General features: G+C 38.5%; 1 protein-coding gene across 1 annotated transcript in view; it reads left to right on the plus strand.

Annotated features, from left to right (window-relative positions):
- The window catches only part of LOC125232709, an 83,390-nt gene that overhangs the window by 37,891 nt on the left and 28,519 nt on the right, over positions 1-16,980 (plus strand). The window contains exons 4-5 of the mRNA XM_048138469.1: positions 4,813-5,018; positions 10,045-10,072. Of these exons, the coding sequence (XP_047994426.1) occupies positions 4,813-5,018; positions 10,045-10,072 (234 nt within the window). The remainder of the gene's footprint in view (positions 1-4,812; positions 5,019-10,044; positions 10,073-16,980) is intronic.

The following is a 16,980-nucleotide window of genomic DNA, read 5'->3' on the forward strand; positions in this document are numbered from 1 at the left end:
ACTTTATTCAGGACGCTTAAACGAATATAAATTACAAAAAGATGTCACAAAAATTGAAATAAAACGTCACTGAAAAGGTTTCCACTCAGCTTGGTGTCAAGGTACCTTTTGGATACTTTGACGCTGGTCTTCCGTGGCAACCCTTCCATTACATACAAACGGAACAAATATGTATAATTTACAGGATATAATAACATAAAATAATAACCATAATATAACGACAAGTTATACTATACTAAGTAAACTAAACATTATAATGAGCCACGACACTTAATCAAGAGAAACAGGTTTTTATTTTTACTTATTACTATTATTTTATACTTTGACATAAAAACAGAGATATTATATAATCGGCACTTAATTTAGACACAATTTTTGAGAATTCAGAATGTGCTTTTTATACTTAATTTTAAAGGATTGAACAGACGCTGAGTTGCGGATGGGTGGCGGTATATTGTTCCAGCACTTCGTGGCAGAGTACCTGAAACTGCCACGAAATGCAGATGTATTGTGCCGAGGACAAGCAAGGCGACGGCGTGAGGCCCAGCTTCGTCATATCCTTGGAGATGGTTCTAGTCCAGTCGGTTGGCGGGCGACCTCTGCCTCTCGTGCCCTCTTCTATATCCATCACTCGTCTCGTCAGGTGGTTCTCGTCTCGGGCCTCGGCGCATTACATGACCATACCAGCGTAATCGGCCTTCCTGCATTTTATGATGTATATCTGCGACTTTAAAAGTTCCTCGGATATACTCATTCCGAACTCTGTCTGATCGAGTAACACCTCCAGACTAGCGCAGCATCTTCATTTCCACGACGTGAATTTTCTGTTCGTCTGACTTATTCATTCCCCAACATTCGGATCCGTAGAGTAATGCCGGTCTCACAGCTGTTTTGTAGACGGTTCCCTTAGTTTTAATTGGCATTTTCGCATCACAGAGCACTCCAGTAAGCGACCTCCACTTAAGCCATCCCGTTTTTATTCTGTTTTCAATATCGCTTACAGTATCCTAGGTACCTACTTGAATTGTTCAAAGGGTTTCCATCTATTTTAAGTAGTGGTGGTTCACTGTTAGTGAAATTGCAGTGCATGTATTCAGTCTTTTGCCAATTTACTCTAAGTCCCTTGCCCTCCAATGCTGCCCGCCAAGCTTCGAGGTTCCTTTGAAGTTCCGGCAGTGATTCCTCTACTAGGACTACATCATCCGCGTATAGCAGTGTCCATGGGGCCGGTTTCTGTAGGTCTTTGGTGATGTAGTCCATGACGATATTGAAGAGAAGGGGGCTCAGAGTAGATCCTTGGTGAACGCCGACTTTCACTTCGAAGGTGTCACTCATGCCAGCAGGCGAAACAACTCTGGTGGTAACATTCTTGTACATGTCTTGTACGATACTTATGTACTGCTCCGGAACGTGTTGGGCCCTGAGTGCTTGCCATATGAGTTGACGCGATATTCGGTCAAAAGCTTTTTCAAGATCTATGAAGTTTTTTTAGTAAACTTTTAAAATAGAAAAGTAAAAGTTTCGCGCGTCGCATGGTATCTTGTTCGTCGTGTTTATTTATTTCTATTTTTCAGACTTCGCCTCCTTTCTCTCTTATGGATCAAGGTCTTTTTACACTGGTTACAATAGGTACACCGCTCGCTTTCGCTCTCATCTAATGAAAAAACACCCTGACAGGGCCCCATCAGTTACACTCGCGTTTTAACATTTTTTATTTCACGCATCTTTGCGTTGAAAGGCAACATGTTTACTCTTACTAAAGCGTAATTACCAGGTATTTTCGAGCGTGAGAATTTGTATTAAACGGGGGTTTGGCATGTTTTGCGCCACATAGACATTTCTCGAAAGAGCGCTTTCATGTTATCCTTTACCTATGCGATGTTACATAAATTAAATTAATATTTTAGACGTAAAATACCAATATCATACCAAAGTCACGTCGTACTAACCCGTATTTATTGGAGGTAATAATATTTACACATCCTCATCATCTTTAGCGTTATCGCAGTTTCTTTATCATGGCTTATTATTCCTGATTTTCTTGAAAACCATCCCCTTAGGAAATGAATTCTTGGAATTGATGCTACTAGAATTTGTCATTTCATAAAACTAGATCTTATTAGGATAATTAGTCCGGATTCCTCAAGATGAATTACGAAAAAGCGTATAAATCTAGAACAACTCCTTAAACGAGGTTCTTCCTTTAATGGAGACTTCAGGAAATTTTTGCATGGCGCGGACTCTGCTATTTCACACATTCGTCCGCTCCATGCTATTTAAGATCCTATACGTTTACCACAAAATTAAAATTTTGAAAAAACCCCTGACCGCGACATAGTAGACCGATTTTCATGAAACATGGCTAAGAACACTCCCGACTAACTCAGCTTTCAGACAAAAAAAACCGGCCAAGAGCGTGTCGGGCCACGCTCAGTGTAGGGTTAGGGTAGTTTTCCGTATTTTTCTCAAAAACTACTGAACCTATCAAGTTCAAAACAATTTTCCTAGAAAGTCTTTATAAAGTTCTACTTTTGTGATTTTTTTCATATTTTTTAAACTTATCGTTCAAAAGTTAGAGGGGGGCGGGGACGCACTATTTTTTCCTTTAGGAGCGATTATTTCCGAAAATACTAATATTATTAAAAAACGATCTTAGTAAACCCTTATTCATTTTTAAATACCTATCCAACAATATATCACACGTTGGGGTTGGAATGAAAAAAAATATCAGCCCCCACTTTACATGTAGGGGGGGTACCCTAATAAAACATTTTTTTCCATTTTTTATTTTTGCACTTTGTTGGCGTGATTGATATACATATTGGTACCAAATTTCAGCTTTCTAGTGCTAACAGTTACTGAGATTATCCGCGGACGGACGGACGGACGGACGGACGGACGGACGGACGGACGGACAGACAGACATGGCGAAACTATAAGGGTTCCTAGTTGACTACGGAACCCTAAAAACGAAATCCAAATCGGTTCTACCGTTCGGGAGCTACGGTGCCATAGACAGACACACACACACACAGACAGACAGACAAACAGACAGACAGACATACAGACACACAAACAGACAGACACGTCAAACTTATAACACCCCGTTGTTTTTGCGTCGGCGGTTAATCAAAATTTTGAAAAAACCCCCGACCGCGACAGAGTAGACCGATTTTCAGAAAACATGGCTAAGAAAAGAACACTCCCGACTAACTCAGCTTTCAGACAAAAAAAAACTAAATCTAAATCGGTTCATCCGTTCGGGAGCTACGATGCGACAGACAGACACACACACAGACAGACAGACAGACAGACAAACAGACAGACAGACAGACAAACACACAGACAGACACGTCAATTAACTTATAACACCCCTTCGTTTTTGCGTCGGGAGTTAAAAAAAACAAGAATATTGCATAAATACAGATGTTTAATAGTATTTTATGCAACAGGCGTTTAAAGGAGGTCAAAAAAGACGAGCATGGGTTATTAAGACACTACGAGTATTTTTGACTCAGTTAAACACCATTAGACTTCAAAACTCAGTTAAACACCGTTGCATATAATAGTTTTTCTACGACTAAGCACTTAGTTTTTAATAGTTTTCTTGAATAACTTTCGTGAAATTCACACTGTTTCCTGTATTTGACGCAAAAGTTTGCACTGTCAGCTCAGTTGCCTAAAGCCTTCTCGCGCACGCGCGCAGTATCATTATAACAATGCGTTGCCATGGTTACAGGACCAAACAGTGCGTTTTTAGTTTTTTCGATACTGCGCGGAAATCAATCAATCAATCAAAATATTCTTTATTCAAATAGGCTTACAATAAGCACTTTTAAATTGTCAACAGTGTACAATATTCATCTTATTCTAAATATCAGAGCAATTTATTGGTGCAATAAACAATATTGTTTTAAAAAAACCGGCCAAGAGCGTGTCGGGCCACGCTCAGTGTAGGGTTCCGTAGTTTTCCGTATTTTTCTCAAAAACTACTGAACCAATCAAGTTCAAAACAATTTTCCTAGAAAGTATTTATAAAGTTCTACTTTTGTGATTTTTTTCATATTTTTTAAACATATGGTTCAAAAGTTAGAGGGGGGGGACGCAATTTTTTTTCATTTAGGAGCGATTATTTCCGAAAATATTAATATTATCAAAAAACAATCTTAGCAAACCCTTATTCATTTTTTAATACCTATCCAACAATATATAACACGTTGGGGTTGGAATGAAAAAAAATATCAGCCCCCACTTTACATGTAGGGGGGTACCCTAATAAAACATTTTTTTCCATTTTTTATTTTTGCACTTTGTTGGCGTGATTGATATACATATTGGTACCAAATTTCAGCTTTCTAGTGCTAACGGTTACTGAGATTATCCGCGGACGGACGGACGGACGGACGGACAGACAGACATGGCGAAACTATAAGGGTTCCTAGTTGACTACGGAACCCTAAAAATGATATTAATCTAAATTGTATTAAAAAAAATACTAGTCTAAAAACTTCTAGAATAAATTCTAAATATCAAAAAAAAAATTATATAAAAATACATTGAATTATCAATATCATCATTAATAAGCTATATAATTAATGGTTTTCAGAAATATTTGTATCCCACGGTGTTTCATCATTCATGTAGTCTTGTGTGCTATAGTACGCTTTAGAGAAAGCCGGCGCGGCGGACGCTGGCTGTGGCGAATAGACTTTTTTGTAGGGTTTTAAAGCACGACCCTGTAAATGACGAATAACAGTTCGGGAGTAGAAAAAACCTTTTCACAACTTTTCTAAACTATATATTCTTTTACAGGACGCATCAGGCAAATGCATGGCGACACAGAAGCACCTCGTGAAGGAGTGTCCTGAAATGCTGGCCATCTCCACCTGGACAGGACAGGTCCCGCGGCGGCCAGCGTTACCACTTGGAGCGAAGTTATCCCAGCTGATGGCGCTAGGGTCGCGGCAGAATCCGGGACATGTGGTCTGGATGCTGGCTAAGAACGATGAGGAAATGAAGTGAGTACTTATCTAGTACAGCATCTTTGTAGAAATGTTCTTGTTCGAAATAGAAACACTCCCTAAAGGTCCCGAGATGCTAGCCATCTCGACCTCTGTGCGTAGCCGAATGTGCAAACGCTCACGATAATAGCTACTATTTATCTCTATCGCTCTTGCGTATTGGCGCAACAGAGCCAGACTACATTTCTGCGTCGTTTCGGTAGCGTTTAGCGTCGCAGAAATGCCATTCGGCTACAGGGCCTGGACGGGGCAGATCCCGCGGCCCGTAAGTAAGTAAATAACACTTTACTTTGCGAGACAAGCACATACAATTGACATTCCAAAACAAAAGTACCTGTAGTTTAAAATAAGGATTTTAAAAATAATAACGCAATGGCTGGGTCATATCTGGCACAGCAGATCAGCCTTGCCATACAACGTGGCAATGCTGCCAGCCTTCTGGGCACGTTGCAGGTGAACGGCGATTTGGAGCAAATCTTTTATTTACCTATAGTTTATTTATAAGTTTAGATTTTAGTTTTAGTTTGTAGTTTTATTTAAGGACATTTTTTATTGTTTTTATTATTAGGTATGTAGGTAGGTACGCGAAACGAAAACGAAACGCCGCGAAAGGTAGTCTGGCTCTGTCGCGCCAATACGCAAGAGCGATAGAGATAGATATCTACTAGCGTTTCGTCTCGTGAGCGTTTGTGCCACTCGGCTACGCACCCAGTAGGCCTAGCACATGATGGCCGCGAGAGTATGTCGCCGCGAGATAAATGACACGTCTTCTTCTAACTGTATTAATGACATAAGGATGGGTAGTCTATCTCGCGGCGACATACTCTCGCGGCAATCATGTGCTAACCCTGCTGGTTTCCTCGCGATGTTTTCCTTTACCGAAATGCGAGTGGTAAATGTCAAATAAGGTATAATTCGCAAATATGTAAGTTTCGAAAAATTTCATTGGAATGAGCCAGAATACATACAATCACGCCTGTATCCCATAAAGAGGTAGGCAGAGCACATGAAACTACTAAAGCTTCAGGGCCACTCTTGTCAAATAAGGGGTTAAAAGAAAACGAAACTGTGACATTGCAGTGACAGGTTGCCAGCCTCTCGCCTACACCACAATTTAACCCATATCCCATAGTCGCCTTCTACGACAGCCACGGGAAGAAAGGGGGTGGTGAAATTCTTAACCCGTCACCACACAGGCAAGACTATAACCATTATGATACGAATATAGTTTATTATAAAATATGAATATAAAAAGTTACCAACGAAACTTTCTTGTACATCTTTATGTAATGTATCGAAGTTGTAATAACAAGATAGAATAAATATGATGCAGTAAAAGTTTTCAAACTTTTAGGCTTTTTAGGTAAATTAGAAATGATTGCTTATCAATATTAGGTATAAAGTTTTTGGCTCACTAGCTCGGAAACACTTATTTTGTTCTTTAATACCAGCGGGTAAAAACGCATTTTATCCACTAGTGGGTAAAGCAATTTAACCTTGAATAAAGTCAAATTAACTGCTTTAAAATTGATAAAAGTAGGTGAATCTAGTAAAAAAGATGATTTCCCACCTGTGGAACTACTGAATGCAGTGATAAACGCATTTTTTGCGTTGTAGTTTCCTCGCTATAGTGAGAGGAAAAGTTTTGTGTTACACTCGGGTGCAAATGTATTTTACTTCTCGTGTGTTAAAAAACTCGCAAGTTCAGGATTCTATTCTCGAACCACTCGCTTCGCTCATGGTTCAACTATAGAATCCTTTCACTTGCTCGTTTTTCAATTCCACACTCGGCGTTAAAATACAACTTTGCCCCCTTGTATAACAAATAACTATTGTTTTCGAATGAAAGTAAAATATACAGACGCATTTAACTACGATTATACGAGTAGGATACCTACTCGTAACTTAGCGAAACTTTCTAAATATTATTACAACTAAAGTTTTCTATATATTATGGCATAATCTGCATGCATTGTTTTTTGTGCAAGATGGATGAAATGATCTCATTTTATTTTAGCCACATTTTTGATGTTTATATTTCATGGCATTTGGACGTAGGTACTCTTTCTGTATTTAGCTTTTTTTTAATTCGGTAAAAATGGATTTGTCGTCTCGGGTTTTCTTTCAGGATTTCCGCAACCTATTACGAAGGTTGCTACCATGGTTGGCCCATCATTTGTAGTACTATTTTCTGCTAGTACTCGATCCTTAACATGTCAGCACATGGTGTCACGATCACATAACGCGATGATCATACCCGAGAACATGATGAATTACGGCTTGTAGGGATCCGTAGGGACAAAAAAACCGCAGGTTAATTATGAGAAAGTTACAATTTTTGCAAATGCATTCATCTGATGAACGTTTGAACCAAAATTCGATATTTTTCTATGAATAGTTCCATAGAACAGTTATGTAAGTCAGCGGCGCAGGATAGGTTATGTGGATTTTTTGCGATTTATCAAAAATGGCTACCAATAATTTTCAATTATAGGTAGTAAGCTTGTCCAAAAGTTTTAAGCCTTTCATTCTTTGGAAGCTACTATTTCTGACAACAACGATATGGAAGATGGTGTTTTGACGGCTATGTAATTTTATAAGCGCTATCGGTAAATATCGTTGTTCCATACAAAACGGTTGACGTGAAAAAAAAAAACATGCGTACTTTTCGTTTATGAACTTTTTTTTCTTTTGTAAATAATGTTCCTTAGATAGACCGGGATATAGACCGTGATTTCCTTTTTGATTTTTATTGAGGTCCCGATATTTCGACGCAGTTGCATGCATCATACGAGAAACATGCAGCAACTGCGTCAAAATATCGGGACCTCAATAAAAATCAAAATAGTATTTTATACAATCGTGATTACAAAGCTTTTCAGTCGAGTACCATCTTTAGGCCACGAAGCTTGCTGAGTGACCTAATGGTACGGTACGAGAGTGAAAAGCTTAATTATATCACTATTGTATACTTACAATACTTTTTCTATGAGTCATCATCTTCATCATCAATGGACGAAAAATATCATTATTCAAGTTAAAATTAATTTTAATAGCGTCGTTCACCGTTGTATCAACATCGAATTACCTGGCAACTAATTGTTTGTAATAACCGTCTCTGATTGGCCGATAACGCGATCGATAAAAAAAATGTGTTTCAGATCCAGAAAAAATTGCCAGGTATCTCAAATTAGTATAGAACTTGTAGGAAGTTCTATTTTTGATTTTTTTTTTGAGTTAACTAAAGTGAAGTGTAATGAAATATTATAGTTGACTAAGTGTCAAAGACTATCCAACACTGAAAAGTTAACACGTATAGTTTAGTCTGCGGTGTCCTCATTGACAAATTAAAGTCGACGAGTAGAAAAAGGTAATCACGGTCTATATCCCGGTCATAAGTCTAATGAAACTAACCGTGAGTCATTTCAACTCTTATTGTTCCTTACATAGTTTGGAACCCACCGTATACGTACATTTCGCTCTTGGCCGGTTTTTTCGGCTCACTCCGACGACGCACTCGCTTCGTGTTCCTCCTTATCCGTTTTCACCCAATTATTATAAATAATGAGGCTCGCGTTGCCTTGTAATAATGCCAATTTTGAGCTTCCTACCTAAATTAAAGGCGACACGTCTAATATTGAAACTATACAACGTTGTGTATTAAGTTGTATTCCAGTAGGGATCATTTAGAATTAATGTTAAAAATATTTTTTAAGTAGTGACACTATTTTTGATTACAAAACAATTATGGTAAATTTAAATAGATATCATATTTAAAAACCAGTGGCCAATAGAAGTGTTAATCTTGCTATACAGGCCATAGAGGGACGTTGTGCGACGAAGCCTCCCGATTTTCAGATAGAGATAGTTGCAATCTATCTCTATCGCTCTCGCTTATTGGCGCGACAGAGATAGACTGCATATCTGCAGCGTTTGGCGTCGCAGAAATGCCATTCGGCTACGGGGCCAGTTACGCCAACAAAGCGCTTTACGATTTCTGCAAATTATGAATATGAATATTGATAACAATGATAACTCCGCCATGCACTTTGGCAGCTCACTTTCAACGCCATCTCTGAATATTTTTTGTAACATTTTAAATTTAGAACAACTTGCGTCAGCTACATTTGGTTTCCGAACGTGCCTGAGCACGTGCGCTTGCACGCGGCGCCGCATGTGGCGACCGTCCACAATGCCGTCTGTCCGCCTCCAGACTAGGGTTGCTATACGGAAAAAAACCCCAAAGTCTGTATATTTTCCTAAAATTCTTGGCATCAGCTGAGGTGTCAGAATGCTTATATTTTTATCATTATAACTGTCACGTCTTAACAAGTATGTAAGTGTTAAAAATACAGGCATAAGTGACAAAAATATAACCATCCAACCACCGCCGTGCTGCGGTTGATTCCGAAATATAGCTTAATGTTGGTAATGTTGTGGTCATTATCTCCGTGTTTATACTTAAGTACTTACCTACTGACTTTTTGCCAATTAAGGCAATACAATAAAAAAACTCCTACACAATCGCTCTTACTCAACATCTTTTTGACCACCAAAACTAGTGATGTGCAAGTTGCTGAAACTTTCCAAAAAAAACTTCCATCCATACAATTGTCCATACAAAAAATGGAAAGTTTCTGAAGTTTCCTATGTGAAAATTTCAGAAATTTGGAATGGAAACTTTCCGTCGGCACATCGTCAGTAACCAAGACTACCTCTCATTTATGCTGTAGCTAGAACATCATTATAGCCTTCCCTTTCCCCCAGTGTAGCTGACCAAATATCCTAACGTATGGCAGCCCTATCCGCGTCGAGGACAATTCCACTTGTTTTCGAGGCTGCGTGTTACATAGCAAAGTCGCTTCGTGAATGTTAAGCACCCTACACAGGCACTAAGCTCCAAGCTTGAAATAGTTGAAATGATAGCCACTCTGATAGTTCTACTCTATTATCCTTACATTAGAATAATTATAACTTGACTGAGTAATTAAATATGATGTTTTTTTGTTTCATTGCCACACAGGGATTGGATGAACGCCATATCAAAAACGGTAAGTGTAATATTGGTATTTATTCGAACAGTGACAGTTGTGATGTATTCATATTTATAAACTTGGCTCTGTGAGCTACCTGAAAAAAAACCAAAGGTAAGATAATGAGTAATTATTATCACACCAAACTCAAAATGGTATTGAGTGCTTACCATACAGACTTAAGTCATTAAGCTCCAGACTATGCGCGAAAATCGCGGTGCGAACTTTCGCAGAGCGACTCCAGAGGGATTTTTGCTTTTCGATTCTGGCAAACATGCCGTAAAAGCATCATCTGATCGAGTATAACAGTAAATTACTTATCTATGGCGTCATACTGAATTAACTGTACTCCTGTGTAAAAATCGTAAAATAAAATCACAAAATTCTTATAATAAAATCACAATTCATATTCATACTTAGGTAATAAGTATGGGAAAGTGTGTGTGTCTGTTTTGTTTGTCCGTCTTTCACGACCAAACGGAGCGACGAATGGACGTAATATTTTAAGTGGAGGCAGCTGATTGGGTGGAGAGTGACATAGACTACTTTTTGTCTCTTTCTAACGCGTGCGAAGCCGCGAGTAAAAGCTAAAATACTTAATAAATTTCCGCGAGAAAACGCCACCACGTTTTGCTTGTGGACTTCAGACTCGCGTTCGCGGCTTCGCGCGAGTGTTGAGGGCGCTAAATGTAATTTTTAACATTGTCATTTTAATATTCATAAAATCGAAGTGTAGGGTAGCTTCATTCTAGCATGATTATAGCGTACTTTTATGCACGTACGTACGTCAACCAATTTGAATCCTAGGCCACTCTAGAACCCTCTGTCTCATTTAAACCATGTTCTATTTGCCATTAGAAGTCACATTGACGTTTACTGTGCAAAGGTTCTACAGTGGCCTAGGATTCAAATTGGTTGACTGTACGGCTTACTGTCGGTTCGAGTTACGATAGTACAGTCACATATCGTACAAATAGAACACAATGAAATAAAATTGAAATAAGTTTGTGTCAGATATTTTTGCGGCCTTCTTTTTGGGCGATATTATTGCCGGTGACTGGCTGTACACGCGCAATAATATTTCCTATTGTTTAGTTTTTACGAGCTTACACGAGCATTGTTTTCCCAAACTTTTCACGCTCGTATGAATCGCTATATTGAAAGTATTGAAACCTGACCCCTTAGCACAACTTGCCTTGTCGCGCTCGAGTCCATAGGTACATCAAGCGCGACTTCAAGTATCGACTCGCAGGCGACAAGGCAAGTTGTGCTAGAGGGTCTGAAAGGCACACATAATATATGGCGATTTTTGCGTTTTTAAAGGAACAGCATGCATTTACGTACGGAACAGTGACATTTGGTGCAGTGGAACTCCTGATGATGGTCAGAACGGAACTCCTCAAATCTGAATGGCACGCTTATAGTGACTTTGGTATTTTTATAAGAACAGCATGCACTTACGTCCAGAACAGTGACATTTGGTGCAGTGGAACTCTTGATGATGGTCAGAACGGAACTCCTCAAATCTGAACGGCACGCTTATAGTGACTTTGGTATTTTCATAAGAACAGCATGCACTTTCGTCCAGAATAGTGACATTTGGTGCAGTGGAACTGCAGATGATGGACAGAACCGAACTCCTCAAATCTGAACGGCACGCTCATAGTGACTTTGGTATTTTTATAAGAACAGCATGCACTTTCGTCCAGAACAGTGACATTTGGTGCAGTGGAACTCCTGATGATGGTCAGAACGGAACTCCTCAAATCTGAACGGCACGCATATAGTGACTTTGGTATTTTTATAAGAACAGCATGCACTTACGTCCAGAATAGTGACATTTGGTGCAGTAGAACTGCGGATGATGGTCAGAACCAAATTCCTCAAATCTGAACGGCACACTTATAGTGACTTTGGTATTTTTATAAGAACAGCATGCATTTAAGTTCAGAACAGTAACATTTATTTAGTTACAATTGTTAAGCATGTTTACTTTTCAAGTCAAATTTTGTCAAGCTTCGATTTCTTATAATCGGATTCATGAGGACCTTATCGGTATACTCGTATATAGGTACGTATATTGATTTTTGTTGCCATCAAGTAATTAAAGCATTAAAAGCAGTTTAAAAATATACCTTCACATTTCTACATAATCCAACATTCGCAAGTAGCTTTCACCAGAACCCCAAAGGCGACGGTTTTTTTTTCTTAAAAATTATTTACTTTGCCTTCAGCTTTATTTTGAGAAAAGGGTAAAATAAAATGGCCAAGTACGACGAGGATTCGTTCCATTACTATTCCGTGTTCGTTTTTCAAGTTTAAATTACATTGAGAACTTTAACGGACGAGTGCAAAGATCTTGGAGCGTTTTCTGCACTGCATACTTAGTACATAGGGCTCGAACTCTCCTAAGTTTATACACGTATTCATGATGCTATTATAAGTTACTAGCTTTTGCCCACGGCTTCGCTCGCGTTAGAAAGAGACAAAACCGGCCAAGAGTGTCGGGCCACGCTCAGTGTAGGGTTCCGTAGTTTTCCGTATTTTTCTCAAAAAGTACTGAACCTATCAAGTTCAAAACAATTTTCCTAGAAAGTCTTTATAAAGTTCTACTTTTGTGATTTTTTTCATATTTTTTAAACTTATGGTTCAAAAGTTAGAGGGGGGGGGACGCACTTAATTTTCTTTTAGGTGCGATTATTTCCGAGAATATTAATATTATCAAAAAACGATCTTAGTAAACCCTTACTCATTTTTAAATACCTATCCAACAATATATCACACGTTGGGGTTGGAATAAAAAAAAATATCAGCCCCCACTTTACATGTAGGGGGGGTACCCTAATAAAACATTTTTTTCCATTTTTTATTTTTGCACTTTGTTGGCGTGATTGATATACATATTGGTACCAAATTTCAGCTTTCTAGTGCTAACGGTTACTGAGATTATCCGCGGACGGACGGACGGACGGACGGACAGACAGACATGGCGAAACTATAAGGGTTCCTAGTTGACTACGGAACCCTAAAAACACTGGGTTACACTGTATGACATTTTTTCATTTCAACATTAAGTAAATAGCATTCGTTATAAGGAAATAGTATACGTTAATTCGTCGCTCAGTTTTGCCGTGAAGGACGGACAAATAAATAGACACACACACACTTTCCCGTTTATAATATTAGTATGGATTAAAATAAACATTAAGTTAATAAAAACAAAATGCAGTATTATTGTGTGCTACTTAAAACTTTCCTTGTTAGTATAAAACCCGGAGTTCTTAAAAAAAAAAAAAAGTAGAATCTTAGAGAAAGAAATAAGCAGGTAAATAAAATCAAATAATCCATACTGATTAAACTGGAAAGTGTGTGTGTGTCTGTTTGTTTGTCCGTCTTTCAAGAGAAGCCGCGGGCAAAAGCTAGTAGAACATAAAAGAAAAAAAGTAAATAAAAATGCAAAAAGATTGCGTGAGCCGAGATTCGAACTCACGACACTCATGGCGCAAACGATTCCACCTAGAAGTCAAACCCGCTAGACCATTTTCACATCGTGAAAAACGGCGAATCTTCTGATTCTAATCACCAAATGCTAGTGCCGAAGTTTCGCGCGATGGATACGCGATGACCTTGAGCCATCGCCGTCGCATCGCGTCGCGTCGCCCGTCGCTCACGCAAGACAGAGCGTTACTCATTGTTCCTGCCGGTGAGTAAGGCAGCCAGAGCTCAACGAGGAAGGACCTACGGAACTAATTAGGACAATAGATTGTCCTTTGAGTCGTCGGCACCCAGGCCCCTTCTAAGTACCTACAGGTTTGTACAAGTTTCTAATGAGTCGGCAACGCACATGTGCCACTCCTTGAGTGGCAGGCGTCCATAGGTTACAGTGACCGCTTTCCATCAGGCAGACCGTATGCCTGTTTCCCACCTACGTGGTACAAAAAAAACTGTCGTCGAATTCACCTTAAACATTAAAAACTAAGTCAAAATCGATAGATTCGTTCGGGAGCTATGATGCCACAGACAGACATGTCAAGCGTCAAACCTTAAATTATTATAAAACACTCCGTCGTTTTTGCGTTGGTGGTTAAAAACAAGAAACTTCCTTCAAAACTATAATAAATCACAACTTTCTATGAAAATTGGTCAAGTGCGAGTCGGATTTCGACATTTCCATACAGACAGGTCATGAGCGCCTGACGAAATGTAATGGCAACGTACATTAAATTTCGTACTTAGATTTCGCGTATATTTCGGAAACGATAAGAGATAGAGCAAAATGGACTTCTGATTTTGGTTGTCGATGGCACAATTTTTTTGTTTTCGTATATATACACCTTTTTTTGGACCTATGTGGGCAATATTATGGTCAGTGAAGTTCTAAACGGTCTTAAGCGCCTCTTTTTTAGTAGGAACTTAAGTCATTTTGGAAAATGATTTTTTTTTTTAACAATTTCTATAACAAACGAAACCGAAATTAATTTCTTTATAAGTACCTGTCCAACGCGATTACAACATTTTAAGACGTTTAGTAACTACTTGCAGCGGCAGTGAGTGAAATTCGTAATCTGAGTTTTTTTCTCTTAAGTCCGACTTACGCTTGACTGTAGATTTCTAATAGGTTTTCCTGTAATCTACAGGTAGAGGGCTATCTTGCGTATTTTTTTGAAAATTTTACGCTAAGTAATTTCGGAGATAAGGGGGGGAATGGTCATTTTTTGCGTATTTTCTTAAATTACTTCTAAATTACCAAAATAAAAAAAATAAAAAAAATATACTTCAAATGCTTATAAAATGCTCTTTCATTTGATATGTAACACAATATAGTTTTAATAACTTTGATTTTTAATTTTCAATGTTACCCCCCAAAAGTGGCCCCTGTGATTAAATTTCATTTAATTAAATTACATGTCCGTCTTTGGGCCACAGGTTTACATATGTGTGCCAAATTTCAAGTAAATCGGTCCAGTACTTTCGGAGAAATCGGCTGTGACAGAGGGACAGACAGACACGCGAGTGATCCTATAAGGGTTCCGTTTTTCCTCTTTGAGGTACGGAACCCTAAAAAGTATCCTATGGCACTCTCCATCCCTTCAAATATCTCCACTTAAAAAATCAAGTCAATTCGTCGCTCCGTTTTGCCGTGAAAGACGGACAAACAAACACTTCACACACACTTTCCCATTTATAATATTAGTATGGATTTTTTTATAAGGAAACCGTCTCAAAAAAGGCCATTCCTTAATGTCTTCCATTTTATAGGTACTTTTTACTTGTCCCGATTGAATGCGCACAGTCTCGTCTTAGCAACCCGAATATAGAAACTCCTCCTTCTGGATAAAGAAGTCGGTTAAAAATATTGTAGAATTTAAAACTGGTTTGGTCCTGTCCTGTTATACGCATCGAATTCACGAAACCGATACCCTTTTGTGGAATGTGTACCCATCGATACTTATATTTAGGAAATCGACTAGGTACTTAAACAAATTATACGGTAGTTGAAACTAAAACTATTCGATGTCGAGCGTTGACCCTCGGGTGGCTAGGGTCAGAACCGATCCGAAGGTTACACTAACTGCCCGTGATCAATTTATTTAACCCTTTCACTACCGATTAAAATATTTCCCTAGTGATCGGTAGGCGAGTTTATTATGCCATAACTTCGAAATACCTAGCGAAGATGACAATTGTTTGCTCCTTACCAAAGACATGTAACTCCGTATAGACAGCTACATTCTAAGAAAAAAAAACGTACCTCAGAACCAGATAGAAAAGGGTACGGTGGCCTAGCCTAGATGGCAGCCTTTGGGGACACTCGGCTAGATGGCGCTAATATTAATATTTGACATTTTAACACATATCAAGCTAAGAGTATGGGCCAAATTGTCAAAACTGAGGTTTAAAAGTTTTAAGCTTGTGTCGACAGATGGCAGTGATCTATGCACTGTGATTACATATTTTACTTTGACAGTAACTCTCTATAATACTTGATCCTCTTTACTCCTTACCAAACGATAGGATACCGTATTTTTCTTGCTATCAATCTTCCATATGATTGTATTGATTCTGACACAGATAGTGTGAAATATTTAACTTGGAAGGCGTTCTAAAGAACATGAACTGGTTACTGCCGGATTCAGAAAATATTTCCAAATTGGTGTCAAAATTGACTGTGTTTCAAGACAAGATACTTACGTAATTTTTGACACAGGCATATATTTATCCGATCGATGAATATTTCATCTAAATCAAAGAGGATCGAGTATTATAGAGAGTTACTATCGAAGTAAAATGTGTAATCACAGTGCATAGACTGCCATCTCTTGACACAGGCTTAAAACTTATGAACCTCAGTTTTGACAATTTGGCCCATGTTCTTAGCTTGATAATTATGTGTTAAAATGTCAAATATTAATATTAGCGCCATCGCCATCTAGCTGAGCGTACCCCAAAGGTGTAATGCCATCTAGGCCAGCGTACCTTTTTCTGTATGGTACTGAGGTACGTTTTTTTCTTAGACTTTATCTGTCTATACGGAGTTATATATGTCTTTGATCTAAATCTAATCATTTTAGCATTTTTTATAAAAAAACGAGCACGTAGTCTAGATTTTAATATAATGAAAGCACCTATAAACTTTTCTATTTTGACAGTACAGACAGCGCTTTCATTAAGTTAGCCCTTTATAATGATAAGCTTTTCTTTTGTATAACAAAGGTTCAATAAGTAATATATATATTTGACGACCGGCCTGGCGCAGTCGGTAGTGACCCTGCCTGCTACGCCGCGGTCCCGGGTTCGAATCCCGGTAAGGGCATTTATTAGTGTGATGAGCACTGATATTTTTTCAGTCATGGATGTTTTCTATGTATATAAGTATTTATATGTTATATATATCGTTGTCTGAGTACCCACAACACAAGCCTTCT

The sequence above is a fragment of the Leguminivora glycinivorella genome, chromosome 13 (genome assembly GCF_023078275.1).
Source record: "Leguminivora glycinivorella isolate SPB_JAAS2020 chromosome 13, LegGlyc_1.1, whole genome shotgun sequence".
NCBI classification, from domain to species: domain Eukaryota; kingdom Metazoa; phylum Arthropoda; class Insecta; order Lepidoptera; family Tortricidae; genus Leguminivora; species Leguminivora glycinivorella.